The 21,678-nt window shown below is 46.8% G+C and overlaps 1 protein-coding gene across 1 annotated transcript in view; it reads right to left on the reverse strand.

The window, feature by feature from the left end:
* Positions 1-15,590: 15,590 nt before the first annotated feature.
* CAPN13 (calpain 13) overlaps positions 15,591-21,678 on the reverse strand; it is a 68,077-nt gene continuing 61,989 nt past the window's right edge. Inside the window, exons 27-29 of the mRNA XM_087776125.1 lie at positions 19,004-19,059; positions 17,898-17,950; positions 15,591-15,986 (exon numbers count right to left, since the gene is read on the reverse strand). Of these exons, the coding sequence (XP_087632251.1) occupies positions 17,924-17,950; positions 19,004-19,059 (83 nt within the window). The 3' untranslated portion in view covers positions 15,591-15,986; positions 17,898-17,923. The remainder of the gene's footprint in view (positions 15,987-17,897; positions 17,951-19,003; positions 19,060-21,678) is intronic.

Consider the following 21,678-nt stretch of genomic DNA (forward strand, 5'->3'; position numbering starts at 1 on the left):
TCCTTTTTGGCTTTAAATTAACCTGACAGCTGGAGGATTTCAATATTACCCAAGGAAAACTATATGGTAATATTGACATTTCTCATTCCCTAGGTACTAAACCTTCAAAATGCAGAGCTGCAGCCGTGCAGTTCAAAAAGAGATGCAGCAACTTTTCCTGCCACTGTTAGCTCCAGTTGTGGCTGTTGGGAACGAAGATCCTCCTAGAGAAAGGATAAAGCCTCCATGAGAAAAAAAAAGGCTTTAAGCTGTTCTTGAAACCAAGCAAGTAGAGATGACAGCCTACAAATGCTGCTGTTTGCTTCCTGCATTTAGAAAGGGGCAGGAGGTGGGAGAACAGGCTCCCCGTGATGTCCTGCAACGGAGAGGGGAGGCCAGCTTGCTTGCAGAGATGACCCATCAGCTGGTTTTCCCAGGTTTGTTGAGTGGAGTCAAACAAGGAGCCAAAATCCTGTGTCCTTATCCAAATCATCCAAATAGCTTCACGCAGCCATGTATTAGGAATCCCATTGCAGGTGTTCATGATGTTTCAGAAATGCTGTTCCAGCCCTGGGTGGAGGCCAGAAGAGCACAATACACATAATGAAAGGCTCGGCTTGATGCTAGGGGCAGGTCTGAGTCAGTACCAATTTGATTCTTCACTCTGAGGGTGGTGAGGCACTGGAACAGGTTGCCCAGAGAAGCTGTGGCTGCCCCATCCCTGGAAGTGTTCAAGGCCAGGTTGGATGGGGCTTTGAGCAACGTGGTCTAGTAGAAGGTGTCTCTGCCAATAGCAGGGGGGTTGGAACCAGATGATCTTTAAGGTCCCTTCCAACCCAAATCATTCTGTGATTCGACAATTCAAACCAAGCATTTCCCATTATTCCTTCTAGCTTCTCTGAAGCAAAGAGATGCCACCACTTCCCTCAGCAAAGCCTTGGGGATCCAGAGGCAGAGGACAAGCAGCAGCAGGAAAGTGTATGGGCTGGGGTCTGTCCTTGCCTGCTTCCCCTGGGCAGTGGCACGCTCCTCCGACCTCAGACTGGCATGGTTTGGTATCTCAGCAGAGCATGATGGGCAATTTTCTTAGGAATTTTAAGGTTTCAATTTGGAAACAGATGTCAAATTGGAAGCCAGTCCTGGTCCAGCGTAGACCAAAGTTAAGGTGAAGGTGTGATGCTAACTGGCCTGCCTTGCCAAAGGACCAAAACTCCCAAGAGCTGCCCAGAGCTGAAGTCCAGCCCTGCCTGCCCAGTCTGGCACCCACATACAACTCCTCAACTCCGCTTTAGTTGCCGCCTGATGTGCCCCTTCCTGCAGAGACAAGTGGGAGCTGAGCTTTGACCTCCTGCTGATTCAATGCCAAAAAGAGTGGGTTTACTGTATGGTAACTAATGCCCGTCGGCTACCCTGCTGGGAAACCCTGGGGAGTTTGGCACTGCGCTTCTATTGAGATGTCTTCCCTAAAACCGTAATCTCAGTTTTCACGTGTTAAAAGTCTCTGGTGTTTATTATCTATTTCCCTTAACCTCTCTGCTCTAGCGCTTCTTTTTCAGGGAAGATCAATAAAGAAGTTAAGCTAACTGACTCTCAGGGCATTTTTAATACTGGCTCTTCCACTGCCTTGTTCTTCAGGGAGTTTTCATTACGCTGTTCAAAAACACTCCAGCATGTTTCGGGGCAAAGGTTGAGCCTCTTCATCAAGTGAAAACTGATTAAAATATTATTTACTATTTAGATTGTATTAGCAACCAAATCGTGAGAGGGGAAGGAGAAGGAGTTTCTGTAATGGATGGGTGCGTAGATCAGCTCCCTTTGCTGAAAAAGGGGTAACACATAGCTGTAGCATGTTGTAGGTACGAAGCCACGCAATACATCTCATGGCAGCCATGTGGGGTTGAGAGCACGCCTACCGAGAACCTCATCCATCCTTTCTGCCTCCGTACTTGAGGGCCAGGAGGGAGTTTAAGCCGAAAGGGGTGATGCGGGAAAGCCAGGCTGTGCAGGTGAGCTGCTCCCTTCTGACAGCCAGAAAGAGTGTCTCCACAAAGCGGGACTGTGGGATCTTTCCCCAGCACTCACCTGGCCCTCAAAGCCTTCAGCCTCTCACAGCCATGCTTTGCTCTGTTCTGATGATAATTTCACATTTTGGATGCCTGTGAGCTAGAAAAATCTCTGACAGCCCCAAACCCCTTTAAAACAGGGCACTTCACCACCGCTTCCTTACAGCAGCCACTCACTCTGAGACTCCGTGTCTCTCATCCTTCAAGAAGAGTGGAGCAAAGTATGGGAAGATGAGCCCCCAGAGAATTGCAGGCATCCAAAATTTGTCTGTTCCTGGATTAGAATAGGAAAATGTCCGAATTCCCCATCTAGAGAAACTGTTTGAAAATTTTACGGCATCATCCAGCTTACTTCACTTTGATTCTGACTTTGTTTTCTAATGTAGTTAAAAATGCAATTTAAGGAAGCACTTCAAATCCACAAGAGGAAACATTTATTTCTGAAAATGCTGGACCTTTTTTCTGTGGGTTTTTTTTTCCCCTAAACAAAGTTTGTGATCCAGTTCTTTGGCATTGGCAGGCTGTAACGCTCCTATCAAAATTTCTGCTGAGATCCCCTCCTCCCCTGTCATCTAGTCCCTCTTGCTTGCTTTTTTTTTTTTTAAAGAAACAAACAGACAAAAAATAACTGTGAAGCCAAACGTTATATACTAGCACCTAGCCAAAGCTCCATCCCTGTAGGATATTGTTCTTGCAAGCAAGCTCCTATCAAGCTTTCTGGTGTGTTTGCTCTTGGACTGATGGGGCTGCAGACAGAGAGGAGGAGCAGGGGCAGATCTCTTCAGGGTGGAAGAAACAGTCACTGCGGGAGGCACGGAGTGGGGGACCAGCAGAGCTCTGCAGCGATCTTTGCTCAACATCCTCATAATCCAAGGGAAACTGCACGGTCAAGGGCCATGTGCTCTTCTGCAAAATCTCTTTGAGGTGGCTCCAGGAATAGACAAGAGACCTCCCAGGAAGAAGAAACCCTGTGGAGCTTTCCCGGGCTGGCTTCCCTGCCTCCAGTGCTGCTAAACTGGGAGCAGGACACCCACAGCACAGAGTTCCCACCTGGCTCCAGCAGCAGAGCATCCCTGGGCCCCGCGTGCGGGCATGGGGGCAGGGCAAGGAACAGAGATTCCCAAGCCACAGCTGGACCTCGCGGATATGAGACCTCCCTGCTTTCAGCAGGGATGAAGCAAAATGGCTGTAGCCTTGCCTGGAGGTGCAGCAAGCTCCTGCAGGTGGGTCCTGCCGGTGGGACGGTTGCTCTGCTGTGACGGAGCAGGACAGGACTCCCCAGGTCACAACCATCGCCTGGCCTTGCTTTACCTCTTATCCTGTTGGTTAACCTCACTCTGGGAGGTAGGTATGAACAAATAGCAGAGAAAGCCGTTTGCTCAGCATCTTCTGAAGCAGAACGGACAACTCTGGCACACAGCACCTTCACATAATTGCTTGGGATCGGAGCCACTGGCAGAGCTTAGCCAGAGGCAGGGCTTAGCCGGGCAAGCACCGGAGGCAGCTGCGGCCCAGGACTAGCCATGCTAAGCACTCTGCTTTCACCCACGGGCATGTGTGCACGCACACACACACACACGCACACGTGTGCTCGGCTGCCTCCTTGGGCTCCCTCCCTGCATATGTGGCCGTAAATGGATTCCAGCATGATTGTGTGAGATTTGGGGAAAGGCAGATTAGAGAGGCAGCCGCAGGCAAATGCAATTATGGAAAAGTAGTTCAATAAATAGAATTATGCTCCTCCACCCCAATGAAGGATTACACCCAGGATTTGAACAAATTTAGGATAAATGGAAATCAGGCACTGGACATGGAGATTACCAAGGATCTGGAGACAGGCCAGCGCATGCTGCTAAAGGAAAAATCCCGGCATCCATGCCTGCATGGCTCAGAGTGTTTGCACAGACACTGCACTGAGCTGGGCTGACCCTTTTCCAGTGTGGAAACCCAAGGCCAGCGTTCAGGTGGGTCCCTTCTCCTCTGTCACCTGCCACAGGAGCGAGCCAGGGCACGGCATAAACGAAGATCAGACCTGCTCTGCTTTCTGGCTGGTCAGAAACCAGGTGACCTTTCTTCATTCAGTTACAAAGCATGATGAGTAGCTTATTCTGCCAGCATAACTTTGCCAAGAGCAAGTGATCAGAAACATGTATGGCTATTCATTTTCCCATAGTAATTAACTGGGAAGCAGTTGTTGTTTCCACCTTAATAGTCCCTTTCATTGGCTAGACAAAAATAAAAAAAAAAGGCTCCAGATGATCTTGCAGTCCTAATGATCTAACATTAGCTCTTGCTCCATTTCCCTTGTAATGGCACACTTGCCACTGGACATTACAGCATTTTTACTGCATCTCAGTTACCTCCTGGGGTGGTACACGTACATCGATAAAGGATTCAGAGGCTGGGGCCACCTTTCCATCTCTCACATCTTCAGACTCATCCTTTGCTCAAGTTGACGCATTTCAGTTAATTTCCAATTAGTGGATACTCACTTCGCCTCTGGCCAGAGGGGTCCTCATCACTGAATCACCAATAGCAAGAGCCTCCTCCAGGTGTTTCAGGTACTGAGCCATGCCCTGCTGCTAGTAGAAGGGTTGTGTAGACACACGATGATCAGGTGTCACCTCTGCATGTGTTTTATCCAAAACTTTAAACCATTTTTTACTCGTATTTGGGCCTGGCCAGTATTAAGGGATTTCAGACCTGGTAACCTTATTAACACCAGGAATTTGTCCGCAGCCAGGAACACCGAGCCCCCTTGTCAAACCAGATCAGCCAACAAGCTAAAAAGCCCAAATATCAAGTCCACAGAAATAGTTTAAAAGCTTTTTTTGGCTGATGCCAAGAAGCCAATGGACCTGAGCAATTGCTGATCAGCATTTCATATTATCCAGTTGTTAACACCAGGGCATCAGCATTCCCAGCTGAGATCCTGCTTTTCCTCCTCTGTTGGCTTTAATAGCTGCTGCTGTCATCACCCCCACCACGCTGACGGCAGAGCGCTGACTGCTATTTAAGCAGCGCTAAATCTAGCGCTGCTAGGAAATCGCTATGAATTAGGGCTGTTCCCATATTGCCAATTAAGCCTAATTAAAATGGGAAAAGAGTTGTTTTTCCTCAAAGGGAAAATCGGTTTTGAGAAAGGCCCTAACTAGGATGTCGTAACTGCAGAGGCACCTACGGGATGGTGCTGGTCACCAGGTTGGTCTGATCCCTCTTTCCCTTCTGCTCCTGCTCCCCCTCGTCATCACACAGATCCAGATCCATTAACTAGACCTCTTGGTAGGAAATCCACACTGAACCCAGGGTTTGCTTGCTCCAGCCTTGCTCTGCACTCTCCAGCTGCTGGGGCTGTGCTCTGGGACACGGGCACACACGGCATCCTCCCACCAGCAATGCATTGCTGACAGCAGAGCAGCCTGCTCCCCCACAGACTGTGGAAGAGAGGCAGCAACCAAAACAGCAACGGCCTGGCCTGTGCACAAGCTGTAGGTGAGAAACAGGCCCAAACTCTGCCTACCACATGGTGTAGTGGTGCACTTGGCAGTGCTAGGTTAACAGTTGGACTCGGTGATCTTAAGGGTCTTTTCCAACCTAAATGATTCCATGATTCTATGATTCTGCCCAATGGTGATGCTCTAAAGCACGGCAGTCCTGACACTGGGAGGTCACCCTGCCTTTCCCTGCTGGCTCTAGTTGAGTGCAAATGGAGAGGCTCAAGGAGATGGTGTAAAGCTGCCATCCTATGCCTTTGGAAACCCAGAGCCAGGAATCAGGCCCACCTTCTCCCCTTCAAAACGCACTTACAGGTCAAGAGTGTTTGTTTCTTTTTTTAATACGCTTTTGGATCTTCTATGCTCAGAGCTTGTGTGATGTAGCTGGGTCACAGGCTCAAATTTTCTCCTGCAAAAGGTCTTTTGGAAGTGAAAGCTGCACACCTCACGGCATCCCCTGACCTGGGTCCCTGGGCCAAGGCCACAGAAAGTGCTGGATCAGGCCAGCTGAAAGGGCCACTAGCACAGACTCCAGCCTCCAACAGCAGACACCTTGGGAAGGGTACAATGTCAGGGACCAGGTTCCTCATGAACCAGAGGGGATGCCTTTCAGCATGGTACCCCTCGATTGACTCCTCTCCCGTGAAGTTGTCCCATTGCTTTTCAAAGTGCTGCGAGGGTTTGGCAGCCCCAGTGCCAGTGGAGAGGAGCACTACCATTTCCAAGCTGTGTAAAGCAGTACCTCCTTCTGCCTGTTTAAACACACCAGCAAATGATTTATTCTTTGCTCCTGGTTCTTGCATTACAGAGACAATGAATGCTTTTTCTTATGCACCTGCTCTCGACCATCAGTGTTGGCATCTTTTTTCCAGGCTCAGACATCCTAATCTATTTAATGATTCCTCAGCCAGAAGCTGCCCAGAAATTTTGATTGTCTTTGGTGCTTTTCACTGTACCTTCTTCTGTGGGTGGAAGAAGGTGGGTGCAGCACCCTCAGAGCAAGCCCGGCACTACCAACGTCGGCCGCGAGCCTCTGCGTTTGTGGAGGAAAAGACTCTATTTTTGCAAGAGGAGTTTAACATCTCCAAAGCAAGCTGTGTGCTGGTGGTGTATCACGACTCTCACCTGCATCTACCTTGGTCTCTTAGTTGAAAGTATTATTTGGTTTGCTGGTTTGGAGAGCAAATGAGTTCTGGTCTCGAAAGGAGTCTGCAGTTCAATTCTGCCATCTGCAGCTCACGTCTGAAACTGCGGGAGGCTCTTCTGCCCCACAGGCCAGCTCCTATTCGGAGCTGGGCAAACCACCCCTTATTTAATTACTCTTCTCAGGTGAAGTTTCTGTGTTTTAACTGTCCAGAGGAGAAACAGGCTTTTAAGGTGAACGAATATACTGTAAAGGAGATAAAAATGTGTTCCCTAATAATGAAGCAGTTAAAACACGCACCTTAAATGACAAATTAAGATGAGATGAGTCTCAGGGGAGTGGCTCCGTATCAGCAGTACAGGGGGCTTATAGCCGTGTTGTTTCTCAGAAGTTCTTAGCCAATCTGTCCATTTTACAGGGGAAAAAACGTTTGTTCAAATGCTTTGGCCCAGGAAACTCAAATTTGCCAAAGCTTTGTATGCCTTCTTTTTTTTTTTTCTTTTATTTTGCAAGAAGACAATTTGGAGCTTACCTATTTCTCTGAAGAATGGGTCCAGATGGATTGCCAAAAGTAGTTGGTAAACGTTTATTTGGATTCATAAAATCCAGCCATCGAGCAGTGCTCAAACAGCTTAGCAAGAAGATACTGTGATGCCTTCTCCAACCCTATGTGCCACCAAACCAATCCTTCTGCCAGTGCGTCCCTCTGAACCACCCGAGGATGGATCCCACCGTAACCCAGGTAGCTATCATCATCCCCATCCAGACGACCTCACCGTTTCCGATCCACACGCCGGAGGAGAACATTGTGCTCCATCCATCTGAGCTCCTGTATTATACATGACATGGCACATCCCTGGATTAATGAAGTCTTCATCTAATCAGAGCATATCTTGTCAAAAAAGAGAAACAATCTGTTCCTGACCTAAAAATTTCTACCGCTGACTGTCTGCCACCGGATACTCTTGAGCCTCAGGCCTTTCTAAAGGCTCTCCCGTCGTTCAGTCAAAAGTAAAGGGGAGTTTTGGAAATCCTGCCCCCTTTTGTATCTTGTTTGCTCTGCTATTTACTTACTGTGGGACTAGAGAAGGAGATAACTCTTCTATGCCTCAGTTTTCCCGCCTGAGCAACAGAATCAATTCATCCATAAAGTGCCTTGAAAGCCATGAATATTTGTCTAGAAGCCTAATGCCAGTTATTTGTGGTTAATGCTGTTAGGAGTACCTTTATATTGAAATATCCAAAGGCTCTTGCTTAGCACCTCACACAAAATCGCCATCTCAATAACAGCAATCTGTTCATTAGAGAAATGATTTTTTTAATGGGTGACTCCTCAGTCACTCTAATGATGTGGGTCAGCGGGAGTGTGTGCCGATCCACCGCTGGCCAGGCAGCACGGAGGGCACGTCCCGGGGGTGCGGCCGTGATGGCTCAGCATGGATGCCACACAGTTTCCCGAACCTTTCAGCAGCTTTGCAAACAGCTTCTGGCTGTTGCCTTCTACAATTTGGCATTTCCAGCTCAGCAAAACAAAGCTGTTTGCTTGGCCTGTTGCCTCTTGGACGTGACTAGTGCCCAACAGCACAACACTCTCCCAGCCTCGGGGAGGAGGTGAGCAAAAAGACCTCAAAGTGAAATTGCACTAAGGTAAAAAAACAGAAATGGTTTTTACAAATGTGGTTTAATGGAAACGGGATTCCTCTATCCCATGCTCTGTACTTTGGCTTTAAAAACAGTCCGCTGTCTGTGAAGAAGTACCTGCAATGTCGTGCCTTCAGGTCTCAGCAGCAGAGATGAGTGATTGCAGATGTCTGCCTTTTCTAGGACTTGTTCACATTAAATGAACATTAAATAGGAGGGCTCGATCCGTTGCCTGCTGAAAGAGCCGAGCCACAAATGCCGTTTCCCAGCATCTGGTAGCATAAGGTTGTCAGGTAAGTTGTCCGTTAATGCTGGCAGGGAGACAGAGTTGTAAGGCCACCGTAAGGTTAGCCCTGCCGGCACCAGGGCTTGCAGGAAACACGCTTTCCAGTGGACAGGGTGACCCCGGCTGGCATGCGGGAGCATGCCGAGATTTCTCAGCTCCCTCCTGCTTGTCTGGTGTGAAGTGCAACACTGACCTTCCCAAGTGATTTGGCTTCAGGGCAGTGAGACACAGAAACCTCCCCGGAGCCTCTCTGCGGCCACCGGGTCAGGCTCAGGGGCACGGGGCCCTTTGGCATGGGCGCTTGCTGGAGGGGTCGGTGCTCGCACCGGGCAACCTCCGGCAGTGGCACAGAAAGTGCTGCCTTTGCTGCTTTGTACACAGGCCCAGTCCCAGCCTATAGATGCCCAACTTCATGCTCCTTGGGTCCTCTTTCTTCATTCCAGCCACACCACGAGGTGTTCTCCTGCCCTATCAAAGTTCAGGAACAGTTTCTGATGCCTCCTTTTGGGAAGGAGAAATGATGTCAGCCCCTCCCCAACCCAGAGCCAGCACCCAAACGAGCAGTTTGAAATGCTGAGCGTTACAAAGACCATTTAAAAGTCCAAAATTCCTCTGCACTGTCTTTAATGAGAAATCAAGTAGTAGATGATACAGAAGCTATAATTCTTAGTACGAAATTTTGCCTGGCCTTTCCCTGGAGACTCACAGTGTCGTATGGGCAGGCCTAATTTAACTTTCAAGCCCCTTCCTTTCCCACTTGCAGGGACCCAAGTATTTGTGCTGTGCCTGTTGCAGAGACGAAGCTGCAATGAAAGGCCTGATGCAAAGCCTGACCATTGCTGTTGCCTTAAGCTGGTATCACTAAGGCTCAGTTTCTGACGGACCAGGATCTCAGCATAGTTTTCCTGAGCTCATTCAGCCTGCGTCTGGCAGGCAGAGCCCAGAAGAGCACGTCCAAGTCCACCACAGCACATTGCTCTCCCTCTGGCTTCCCAACATCTTCAGCCCAGTGTGGAAGGCTTTGACCAAGGGACCTCAGTGGAAACCAGTGACATCTGTGGCCTTTGGGTCAGGTGTCCAATTCGTCTTCTAAATTTGATTTCTGAGGAGCACAGCAGTGCAACATTGTGCTGGCCATTACTGATCACTTTTTGCCCTAGAAGCTTGAAACTGTTTATTTTTTCCAATGGGGGGGAAAAAATCCCTTGGTTTTATCTGATATAATAACGAAAAGGAAAGCTTTTATGCCACTGCCTAAGAGAAAAAGAAAGTATCTAAAAAAGAGAAGTCTGGCACTCACAGCCACTATTGTCTTTTAACCATTCTTCTTGCCATTCAGTAAAATCGAGACAACCTGACAGTCTCAATTTCTTTCCTCGTCTCCTGTCACCTCTGAGCCCTAGAGGACGTGGGATGCTAGTTGGGGGGCGGGGGGGGGGGGGGGGAACCCAAGGCATGTTAGCAGCTTTGTAGGTTAATGACTGTGTTTAGGTCTTGCAGATCAGACACATCATTAGTAAACAAAGCACCTTCCTGCTTCATGGATGGAGGTGTAACTTGTGTCCCTCAGAGATAAAGAGAAGGGGGTTTAGGCCTTGAAATCCGAGGCTGATGGAGAAGGCTCACCCCACAGCTGTGCCTCCAACCTTGTCTCTGCATTTCTCCCTGCGCTGTGCTGGGAGCTGTCATTACAGCCCAACTCCTCCGCATCAAGCAGACAAAACAAGAAAGCAGAGGTGAGGGGGATGGCTATGAGGCTCAGCAGCAGCAGGGCTGCGCTAGCCCCACTGTCCTGGGCTTACTGGCAGGGCTAGCTGTCCTCCTTCTGCCTCTCCCCTGAAGGCTCTGCTTGGACTTCAGCACCTGGAGAAGCTGCCATCCACCACCACATGCCCAGGGGCCAACTGCCAGTGCCTCTGGCATGGTCATACGGCAGCAGGCAGCTGCCTGCCATCCCACAAAGGCTGTGGGGCAGGTGGGGGGTTTGCTCCTCTCCCCCCACCTCTGGCACCTGCTTCAGTCTGGATGTGGATTTAGCATCCGTGGGAGGAATCATCCCACAGCCCTGGAGGTGGTAACAAACACCTACGGCTCCACGCCTATAGAAAGCACAGAGGGCACTGAAGGAGGGGGTGGTGGTGTGGTATAGGGACAAGGTTTCTGTACCCTCTTGCCCTCAACTCCTCCAAAGCCACTTTTATAGGGGCTTGTCTTCATCCTCACCCCATGAGAGTGCTGCTAAATAAGGGAAGCACGTTGGTACACTTTAATGCTTGGGGTGGGGGGGTGTATACTTTGGTGCACATTCATTAGGTGGACTTGGCTTGAGAGCCCCTAATCTCAGCTCTAACAGCCACTGGGATGTGTTCAGCCTCTCCCAGGCACCACGAGGGATCATGCATTGCAAGAGGATGGAGGTGGCAGGAGTCTGCATCACAGTGCCTCGATGCTGCTCCTGCCTCACCTTGCTGTCTCTCTAGCTACTCTCATCCTCTCGACACTTTCCGTTTTATCATCCAGAGATTTCTGATCTCAGGGAAGGCCTCACATAACCTTTCTTTTGAATGTTTCCAAGTGTGAGGTAGCTCACAGGATGGGCAAGGGCCATTTCTCCTACTTTTCACCTCAGTCTTCCCACAAATTTTGTATCGTGGGAGAGCTTTGCTCCCCTAGGCTGCTCATTCCCTGATTTCAGGCTAGAAGATTATTTGTGACCTGCTCTACTGACTCACAATGCCTATATTATATCAACCTAGAGAATACATATTCTATTGAATACCAATTGCCCTCATATGGGCAATAATATTCCCTATCTCTCTCCATTGTAGGCATTTCAGCTCAAACCCGGGGAATGCTTCAGGAGATGCAACTGATTGAACAATTCAGCCTATGGAGATGATATATTTACCCCTCCTTCTTGAATGCATTGCTTTTAAATACATAATACTGGTAGCACAATAATCTTTCATCTTGCACAGCCAGCCTTGATACAAAGGTGTTTCTGTGGCAGCTCTGCCTTTGACGCTGGATGCCATCGAAACTAATTTACGGCATATAAAGCAAGGAAATAATATTTCCTCGAGTGGAAAGCTGTATGTATTATTTAATCAGCACCAGCTTCACGTGGACCAGTTTGTCTCTCAGGGAAGGGACATGGGCTGGCTCCCCCAAACCTTTGGGATCCCAGAAGCAATATAAAATTTCCTCAAGGTGCTACAACAAAAATCCTTCCCGTGGTAGTTTAGGGAAGAAGGGCGAAGGAAGGAGCTTGGATTTAAGTCTTGCAGTACTTCACCTTTAGGGTGTGAATGGGCTTCCCAGAGGCTTCGTGAGGAGCAGGTTTCTGCCTGTCAACTGCTGCCAGCAGCATGTGAGCAGTGAGAGACAGGAGCTCAGGCCAGGGAGCCTCTAGATGTCACTGCCATGCAGCAGAAATGGACCCCAGTGCCACAGTGGGATGCGGACACCAGGCCCAGCCACAGCTGGTGGCACAGCTGGTGGCAGGCACCCAGGGCAGGATTTAGGAAACCTGCTCTGAAAAGGCTGGTGTGCTCTTGGTCTGCCTGGGCATCCCGCTCCCCAGGGCTGAAAAGGTGCAGCTATCACAAGGCAGGACTGAGTGCAAGGAATGCAGCCAGGAATTGCAGGATAAGGTATTTTGGGTAAGGAATTGCCAGGTAAAAGCAACACGTTTCAGCTCCAGCCCTGCAACAAAGAGATCCTAAAGACAAGTGTTAATACTAAGAACGATAATGTCAAATACATCTGGTACCCCCCTTGCCATCAGAAAAATGGTCCCAACATTTGCCTGTGCTCCTGCTGAGCTACCTAAACATAGCGGGGGCACTCTTGGTGGGCCTTTCATCTGCCTCCCTGAGTTTGGGGTACTGGGAGAAGGACAGGTACCTCTTTTGAGAAAGGGTCACCATCTCACTGAAGGCAGCAGGAAGAGCTGAGCATTCCTGGGCTTGCAGGCATCCCTCCAGGCTGCACAGGGGCGTACCAGTCCCCATGCTGTTGCACCCTTGCCTGAGAGATGCCTGTGACTCTGCAGCCCATGGTCAGAGCATTTGCTGCGGCATGGCACAGTTGCTCCCTGCTTCAAGAACTGCATTGCATTAAGAAAAAAAAAAATTATTAGTGCATGCCATGAAGTGCATGGGCCAGTGGGCTGCTCGCAGCCAGGGTCCAACCCAGCCTTCCCCCCTTCAGCCAAGCACAAGGTTATGGAATAACGTGCCCTTATCCAGAGATTATGCTTGCAGGGTCAGCTGTCACCACTTCCACACCAAAGGCCTTCTAATGCTAACAGTTGTCACAGATCCTACCTCATTTCATCAGCCCTTCATCCCATCTTCAGTGCTAGGGAGTTCAGCATCACTAATCTCTTCTGCTTCGGATTCTGCTTCTTCACATTGCCTGCTTCTTACCCTCTTGAGGGTTTTAGCATCATGAAGATTTAAAAATAAAGCATTTGTTTGCGGTCCTTCTCTTCAGTTTCTAATAGCAGATCCTCTTAGGGCTTTTTTGTGTCCCTGAGGACTAGAAACTGATTTTCATCAAAAAAATTAGAGAGGATATTATCATAATTGCATGAATCTCAGAGCTTTCACAAATGCCAGAAACCTCATGGGGACTGCACTAACGATTCAGAGCTGGCAAACACAGATGAAGGTGCACAGAAGATTTTAATAGGGGCACCATCCCCATAAAGTTGGCCTTCTCAGCTTAATCACACAGAGATGAGAAGCAGTTGTTTTCCTTCGTCATCCAACACTCCACTGATCTGAGCTGCCTCTGTTTTTAATGTTGGCCCCTGTGTTTGTGAAATGTATTAAGCTTCTTGTTGCTTTTGGAAATAATAGTCACTGCTGTATTATGGCCAAAACATTGTTTTTCTCCCTATTGACCCGATTTTTTTTTTTTTCAGGCTACCAAACACCCTTGACTTTGCTTGTGGGCTGGTTAATCAACAAGTCTGTCACAATGATGGATTCCTCCTGAATTGTTGCTTAATTAGCTTGGTTGGAAGTATAAATCAAGTGGAATACCAATTCTTCCAACACTACAGACAGGCAGCCACGCTCAGCTTGACAGCAGTGAGTTATTACTTTCTGCCCCAGTGCAGGATCAGCATGCAGGCACCAGCCCGCAAACCCAACGGGGCCGTAGGTTCGTCCCTGAGACCGCTGGCGTGCACGGACCACATGCACCAGAGTGAAGGGTTGGCGCAATGGAGGCGGAGGTGGGCTCTGGCTGGCAGCATTTGCAGCGGCAACCGGCTGCAGGGACTCTGGGCAAGGGCATGCACGCACCCCTTGCGTGAGAAGAGCTGGCATCCCCAGCATCCATCCACAGGGAAACAACCTTATATAGTGGTGGTGTTTCTCACCTGGGATGTCTGGTGTCTGCTGCTAGCTTTTTAATGAAGAAGAAACATTTTAGTCTGTGGCCAGACTAAGTTATTAGAGACAAGGATCTTTGTCTCACAACAAGCAGAATTGCCTTCCACAGAAAGGCAATTATATATCGTAACAAAAGGAAACGTAATCCATATTGTCTGCAAATGAAGATTTTTAAGACTGATCTTAATGTGCTGATCTTAACAGCTTGGTATTTTTATAGGTGGGACTTTCATACAACAAGAATGTATTTAAACCTGTTGACTTGGACTGAATTTCACAATTTTACCATGAGTGACTTCTGTGTAGCTACAAATAGCTTGTCCCCAGTAGGTCTGAGCCAGCTTGAGCATCCCTGAACTGTGGGGTGGATGTCATAGAGAAATACTTCCAGATTTCTACTTACCCTTTTTGAATTCCCAGGCTAAACTAACCAAGTGTACTTCTCTGCAATGGATCTACTATTGTGCTTTTTTAGCAAAGCATATTTAATTTTCCACGACCACCTTTTTTATTTATCTTCTCTCTTTGCCAACTTTTGGTTTTATTTTCAGAGAGCTTAATTAATGATTAATGATTTCAGGAGGGATGTGTAAGTCACACTTTGGAGATGGAATTGGTTTGTTTAAAAATAACTGTGAAATATTAGAAGTCTAATGTTACTGATTTCTCTTTCCCCACATTTTCAGTGAAAGGGTGGGTTCAGTGGCCCCGCTTGCATACAACCTACCAACATGAGTAATGCTCTCCAAGCTGCAGAACGAGACACTGCCACAGACTGACCTCATGATAACAAAGACACGGGTCCCTTCTTTACCTTATGACGTAGTTGTTGCTCCAGCGTGTAATGTCTCACTGCCAAATAAGTAAATCTGTTGCTAGTGTGTGGACGCCTCAATGGAAACTTGTGCGGAAGGTCTGGGTGAGGCATGGTGTGAATTATATTGCCATGGCAACCCTGAATCACTTTTATCCATCGACATTTGCATCCTTCTTTTTGGCATTTTCACAAATAGAGTTGTCAGAGATTTTTTTTTTTCAATAGTTGAGTAGAATAGATCACTAGATTTGCTTTTATCACCATGATAAAAATGTATGAAAATGGAGTTTGCATATGGACTACAGACAGGTTACAGCTATTTAGCAGATTTAAGTTAAACTTTTGAGCAGGAATTATATCTGAAGAAGCCCTGTATTTTTAAAGACAGTAGGACAGAGAAAGACCATGCAGTTCAGATAAATTTGTCTCTTCCCAGACAGTCCTGATATAGATGCTGGAAATCAGAAAAAAACACTGAACAACCTGTTCTACGACTCTAATATGCCTCTTCATTGCTGTAGCAAATAAAATGGAATCCCTACAGTTGATGAACACAAGTATGCATAAAACTTTCTTTATTTATTGGGGTTTTTTAATTAATAAAAAGTAAAAAAAAATTGCAAAGCTCCTAGTGTTATTTATGAATTATGATTAATTTCTTCAACCTTTTTCTGGCATTTAGAAATGGCACACAAGCAAACTAAGAAATAATTCAAATAAAACTGTGTCTTAATTGTTTCTGTTAACTAAGCTATAGTCACTCCTTCCACACAAAAGGCCTGATTCTGTTCTTACTTGCAATGAAGTTAATGGAGCTGTTCCTGATTTCTGTGCATTAACCGGGAAAACCAGCCATCCTATGTACATGAAGATGAGAGGAGATTATATTCAGTGCTTCCAGCTTGCCCCAACCATTAAGTACTACAAGCTTGCCCATGGGTCTCTCTCATTATCTCCTCTTCTCTCTCCAAAGCAACTCCAGTTTGCCTGAAAAGGACTCTCCATCCAGACATCTGAGTACCATGAAGCGTAAGCAAATATCCATAAGAAATCTGGCTTCACTCCTTCACAGTGTTTGGTTTCTCAAGAGCCCCATGGATGGCTCTCTTGTATACGATGGTCTTGGGCTGTGTCATACTGGGGAGCAGAAAAGCCACCTAAAACAGAAGTAGACTCACTCAAAACACAGACAGCTGGAGGTCAGTCTTCAGAAATCACTCATGAGAATATATTTTTCAACAGATTTTTTTTCCAACAAACACCAAGTGTGTCTGGTCAGATTGCTCATGGTTTGTTAGGCTCTAGTTTAAAGAATTTCAGTCCTCTGAGGGGCCCATGCTGTGACTGCCCAGTCTCTGGCTGCAAGTGGCTGCTGAATTGTTCAAGTGAACTGCTTATGAACACCCTACAGGCAGAATTTCATTCAAAACCAGTAAGAGAAAATTATGATTAATGATATATTTGCAGAAGTTATGATCAGTTTATGAATGATTCATGAAAGGAAAAAAAGAAGACTAAATAGACTATGAATATCATTTTCAAGCAATGATTTAAGCAACTTCATGCCCCAAAATGAGGTCCTTCTAGTCTCATATTTACCTCACGATAGTCTGCGGTGCAAGGGGTGGGTGCTGTGTTGTGAATAATCTGTTTCTACACATCAAAACATCAAAATACCATTTTGCTGTGACAAAGGGAAGGTGCATTGTCCAAAGCTCTCTGAATGCAAAGGGCAGACTTTCAAGCAAATAACTGTGTGCAAACAGAGCTCAGAGAGGTGAAGGCATCACAGTGTTGAGTGGTGAAGCCCAGCTCCTGCTGTGGATGGACACACTGGATGCAATTAGGAGCCAAAATAGAGGAGCAGCTGGGCACGAATGCTGTTCTGGAGCCAAGGGTGAAAGACACAGAGCCATCCCTGCCTTGGGTCTGAATCTACCATGCTTTCTCCCTGGGGGAGTGTAATTTACACCCTGATTATACATTTCCTCTTTCAACTTCTACCAAAGCTGGCATCCAATGTCAACTGCCTTCAGAAACAGGACGTGAGATACCAGAGATGCTGTTCATGTATTATTAATTATCGTAATACCTGTCTATAGGAAGGCTCATCTGGACGCACTCCCTGGATTTCAATGAAGGTCCTGGTTTTTTGGGTTTTTTCACTCAGTTTTTGAACTGGATTGATAAGAAAAGCATGTGACTTTGTCCAAGGGTGCTCCATGAGTTCTTGGGGTCAACCACAGCACAATGGCAAGAGGCTGCTGGCTCTCCATTGTACCTTTTCTCTAATGACTAGGTTTCCTCCCTGTTTTCTCCTCAGTGCCAACTGTCTGGGACCAGCACTAATGCTTTACCCACTGCAACCGGGAACAGCTGCATCCCAGCCGGTCAGTAGAAACATGACAGCTGAGACAGTTTATGGATGGATAAGCAGGACAAGTTTTGTAGGAAAAGGCAGAGTTCTTCCCTAGAACCAAGAAGCAGAATTGGAAAGTCCAGGTAAACTTCAGGGCAAAAAAGCCCCTCTCCAGGTCTGACATGGAGGGAGTAAACATCAAACGAAACACATGGTAGGGACTGTTGTTCAAAGGTAAACTAATTTACATAATTCAGTTAAAAATGTGAAATCAGACTGACCAAGAAATTTGACTTCATATCCCCACCCTCTACTTGGCTTTACATCTGCTACATCTATGTAAGATATGCAGGAGTAACTGCATCCCTTCGAAGAAGACAAAAAAGACAAGTTCTGCTAGTTGATCTATTGAAAATGTATTACCTCAGCTGGGAACAGGGGGGCAAGTGGCTAACTGAGCCATTGGTGATCTAAGCAACTGATAAGGCCATCAGCAATTCCCCAGAAAAAATTGCCCAAAGTCCAGTTCCCTTTGCAGCCCCTCTCCAGCCCCACTCACGCTGCAGCTCTCGCCTTTTCTCTTCCTCTCAAAACCCACCATAACCCCAGGGTGAGCTTTCTGTAAGGCCCCCACCCATGTTCACTGTGGCTGCTGTAAGGACACCCCCCCTTTCTTCTCGGTATGTATAGTACTAATGAGATTTCTTACCAGCCACATTAAGCTCTGACATCTCTTTAGGTGTACATGACAAGAGTCAGCCACTGGAAAAAGGAGAAGAAAAGGTTCATTAGATAGTGATGTTACGCTAAGTCTTCAGACATGTGCCTCAGTATCTTCAGGTTGTGACCCAGTGACTACAGCCCTTTTGTCCTGCACTGGATAGTTAAGGGGTTTTGGAACTGCCTTTTTCCCTTATTACAATTCAGACCTACAAACACTTTCCATATGTTGATTTCCGTGATAAATTATTGCAGCAGCAGCTGCAGCACGAGCAATTGCTGGGAAAGGATGGCACCTCCATGATCGCTAGTGGAAGGGGTGGCAGGCTCTGGGAATGTGGTTATCCTACAGACTACCCCGTAAAACAGGTTCTCTGCTTGGTGCTCAGCTCTTGGTGCAGCAAAGATCTAATGAACTACGAGCCACTGAACTAACCACAAAGTGTAAACAGCAGCCAGCAAGATTGTAGAAGGTTTTTTAAAAAAAATCTTTTTAAACACTGTATTGTCAAACAACAGTCCCCAGACTGATAAAATGCAGCACTCAGGCATATCACTACGGAGCACAGCAGGATTTTTGCTTCAGACTAGCTGATAAAAAGCTTGATGTATCCCCATTCGGCTAGCTATCCTTCAGGCTGTGCTTTTAACACAAACAGCAGCAGCAAGCATTTGTCTGCTATTTCTTTCTTAAAACCAAGATGTTTTGCAATGCAGAATTAACAGATGGGGCAGTAAGAAATGAGGGCATGGATATTTTTTTGTCACTTCCTCAAAGTCACTTTGAGCAACGTTTCCAGCGATGACAGTCTGGCGTCAGTAAGGGAAGACTCTGTGCTTTGGACGTGGATGGCCACCACTGAGCTGTACTCACCCCAGTGAGACTGCATAACTGCGGCCAGGGAACCCCAGGGAAATACCTCCCGGCTGCCCATTACGCACATCCAGCCAGGCGAAACCCTCACTGCTGTTGGTGTCAGATGGAAAACCCCTAGCAACATACATCACACATCATCTTTAACTTCACCCTCCTGCTAACATATTCAGTGGTCCCCCTTTGGGCCTGGAGAGAAGAGAAGGAAGGAGCATCCTCACCTCCGTTGCTGTCATCGAAACTTGTGATCCGCCTGCTGCCAAGTTTTGAAATGCATCTAGGGGTAGAACAAAGAAAATTGTATTTCATGAGGAAGAAGCAAGAAGGCTATGCAGACATAAGGCTGCGGCAGCTGAGGAGCAGAGCTGCAATCCCTGTGCTGGGATGCTGTCCCGCCTAGCCACATCTCATTTCTGTGCTGGGTACCCCTTCAGCCTTCTCCCTTGGATCACAGCCTGCGAAGGCAGCACAATTGCAGGGCCAGAATTTGGCAAAAGTGTAGGGACAGGGGGTGTTCAATGTGACTGCTTTCATCTGCTCTCATAATTTGTTTCAACAGTAGCTCCCGCCTGAAGACTGACAGGAGAAGGGTGAACTAATGAAACACATCTTCCCACAGGGAAACTTTCTGTTGATCCTTTTCCATCCTCCCTGGCAGTGGGTGATCACAGTGTGCCCTAAAGAAAGTGATTCTCTTGAAGTTATTAGTATGCCTTGCAAGATTTTTCCAGGGAATATAAATGCAGATGCTGCTGTTATTCAGCTAGAGTTTGAAATTAACATTGCTGAAAGTTTTCTGACAGAACACTTTGCCATCAGAAAATTTAAATTCATTCAAATATTGATATTCTATGTGCACATTTATATTGCAGTTTGTCTAGGAGAAATGTTCAAACCCAAGTGTTTGAACGAAGTCAAAACACAGTATTTTGAGTTCATTTTATTTATTTTTAAACTACTTTTCTCCTAGAAATGTGCTGTTATAAACAGTAATAAAAAGTTGAAACAAATTTAGGTCTGTCTATCCTTGAATGACACATTTCTCCAGGAGCCTGTTTCCCACCCTGAATGGAAAAGACATTGCAAGATCACAAATGTTTTGAAACCTGCTCGGCTTTAGACAAAAGTGCAAAGCTGCTGGGAGAGTGTGGGAACAGGGCACAGGGGTGCATTGCTCGTCGGCCCCTTAGGAGCCAATCAGAGCTACCTATATGATCCAGAGCAGAGAGAAGGCAGGGAGGAAAGCTAACACGATGAAGCACATCCAGCCTATAGTGCTCTGAAGAAAGGCTTAGAACAAGGAAATCCCCATGTTGTGCCCATCCCCTTGACAAGGTTGTATTTGCAGGGCTGAGCTTGCAGTCTTTCTAGGAACAAACTACAGCACTGAAGTCACCTCCTCTGGGCAGAGGTAAGTGCCCCTTTACCGCTTCATTAATTCCAGTTAAATAGAGTTTGCAAAGAAGCTGCTGCTTTTGGCTTGGGTCTCATGCCTGGCTATCTTGAAAGGATGAGTAATGATTTAATGGGACAGATTTTATCTTCCCTGCTGCGTTCATATCATCATAAAGGTGGACTGCCTTTTATTCCCACTTAGCACCCTTATCCTCTCCTGTAAAAATCTTATTCGCAATGATTTGAAAAGTTTGAGAAATGTATTCCACATTAAACCCTCTGTAAAGTGATAAATGAAAGACTTGAGTGCATTTTAAGATACTCATTACAGGCAGTAATGAAACTTTTAGAGATTCGTTTCCACATGGATGTAAAGGAGCTGTCTTTACACTGGCACTTAAAATGTAAGAGGGTCTTTTTTAAGATGAAAAAAAAAAATGCCATGGTACTAATTTAGGCATAAGAATTTTCATCTACAGCAAGTGACATGTATAATCACAAAAAATGGGTGTTTACAAGTTGTTTGTTTTTAATGGAAGCATTGGAATCGGGACATATTCTGACTTTTGAGCTGCTTCTGCTGTACTGCCTTGAAATGGGATTTTAGGCAGTGTCATCCAGGTGGATCCGCTGACCACTATTGGCCCATAAAACATCAGTGGTAAAAACACATGGGCAAAAAATGAACATTCATTTCCATGCACTGTTGAAATCCAGCTCATTCCAAAGATGAACTAAATTGCTATAGCAATGTTCTAGCACATGGGTGACGACTGGTTTGTTTAACTACCAGTATTTCCAGTCAAAATACTTATAAATAGTAAAAATTATGCTTTTGTAAAATAGAATTCCATTTACTTTTAGGCAAAGGCTTATTTACAGACACTCCCTCCTTGCAACTGCCAGACAATAGCTGGACACAACACAGCTTTGTTGATCCACTGAGAAGGATCTCAGACCTTCGCCTTACCAAAAAACTGAGAGAACTTCACTGAAGTTGGTGGGAACACCTGTGCAGTAAAAAAAAAAAAGGCACCTCGCTTGCCTCTGACTTTTAACCAAAAGAGAAAGCCTTCCACTTGACATGAGTTGCCTCTTTCCTCTTCACTGGCTCTGAATGCATGTAGTCTCCCCGCTGTGGTACCAGCAACGCTCCACACCACCCTGGAGGAAGCTCTGCTGTGGATCAGGATGCTCAGGCTTGTGTGGAAGGGCACCAGCACAAAGACACACCTTGTTTTTAGAAAACAAGTCTTAGTGCATAGGGGCTCTAAGGACACGCCTGCAAAGTCCAGGCTAAATTCATGCAGTAAAAAAAGGATTGGCAGCTGAAGAAGCTCTGGATATACATTACCATTGCTCCTCAGCTGGGAAAAACACAGGGCAGCGTGGTGCTACTGCAGCCCACAGGCGGTCTGATGAGCTCGGACAGGAATCTGGGGGCCGACCTTCCTTCCAGCCCCTTTCAGCCAAGGCATCACTGTATTCCCAGCTGCTGCCT

This window comes from Nipponia nippon, unplaced genomic scaffold, assembly GCF_047370975.1.
Source record: "Nipponia nippon isolate SJK-2023a ecotype South Korea unplaced genomic scaffold, ASM4737097v1 scaffold_4, whole genome shotgun sequence".
Classification (NCBI taxonomy): Eukaryota; Metazoa; Chordata; class Aves; order Pelecaniformes; family Threskiornithidae; genus Nipponia; species Nipponia nippon.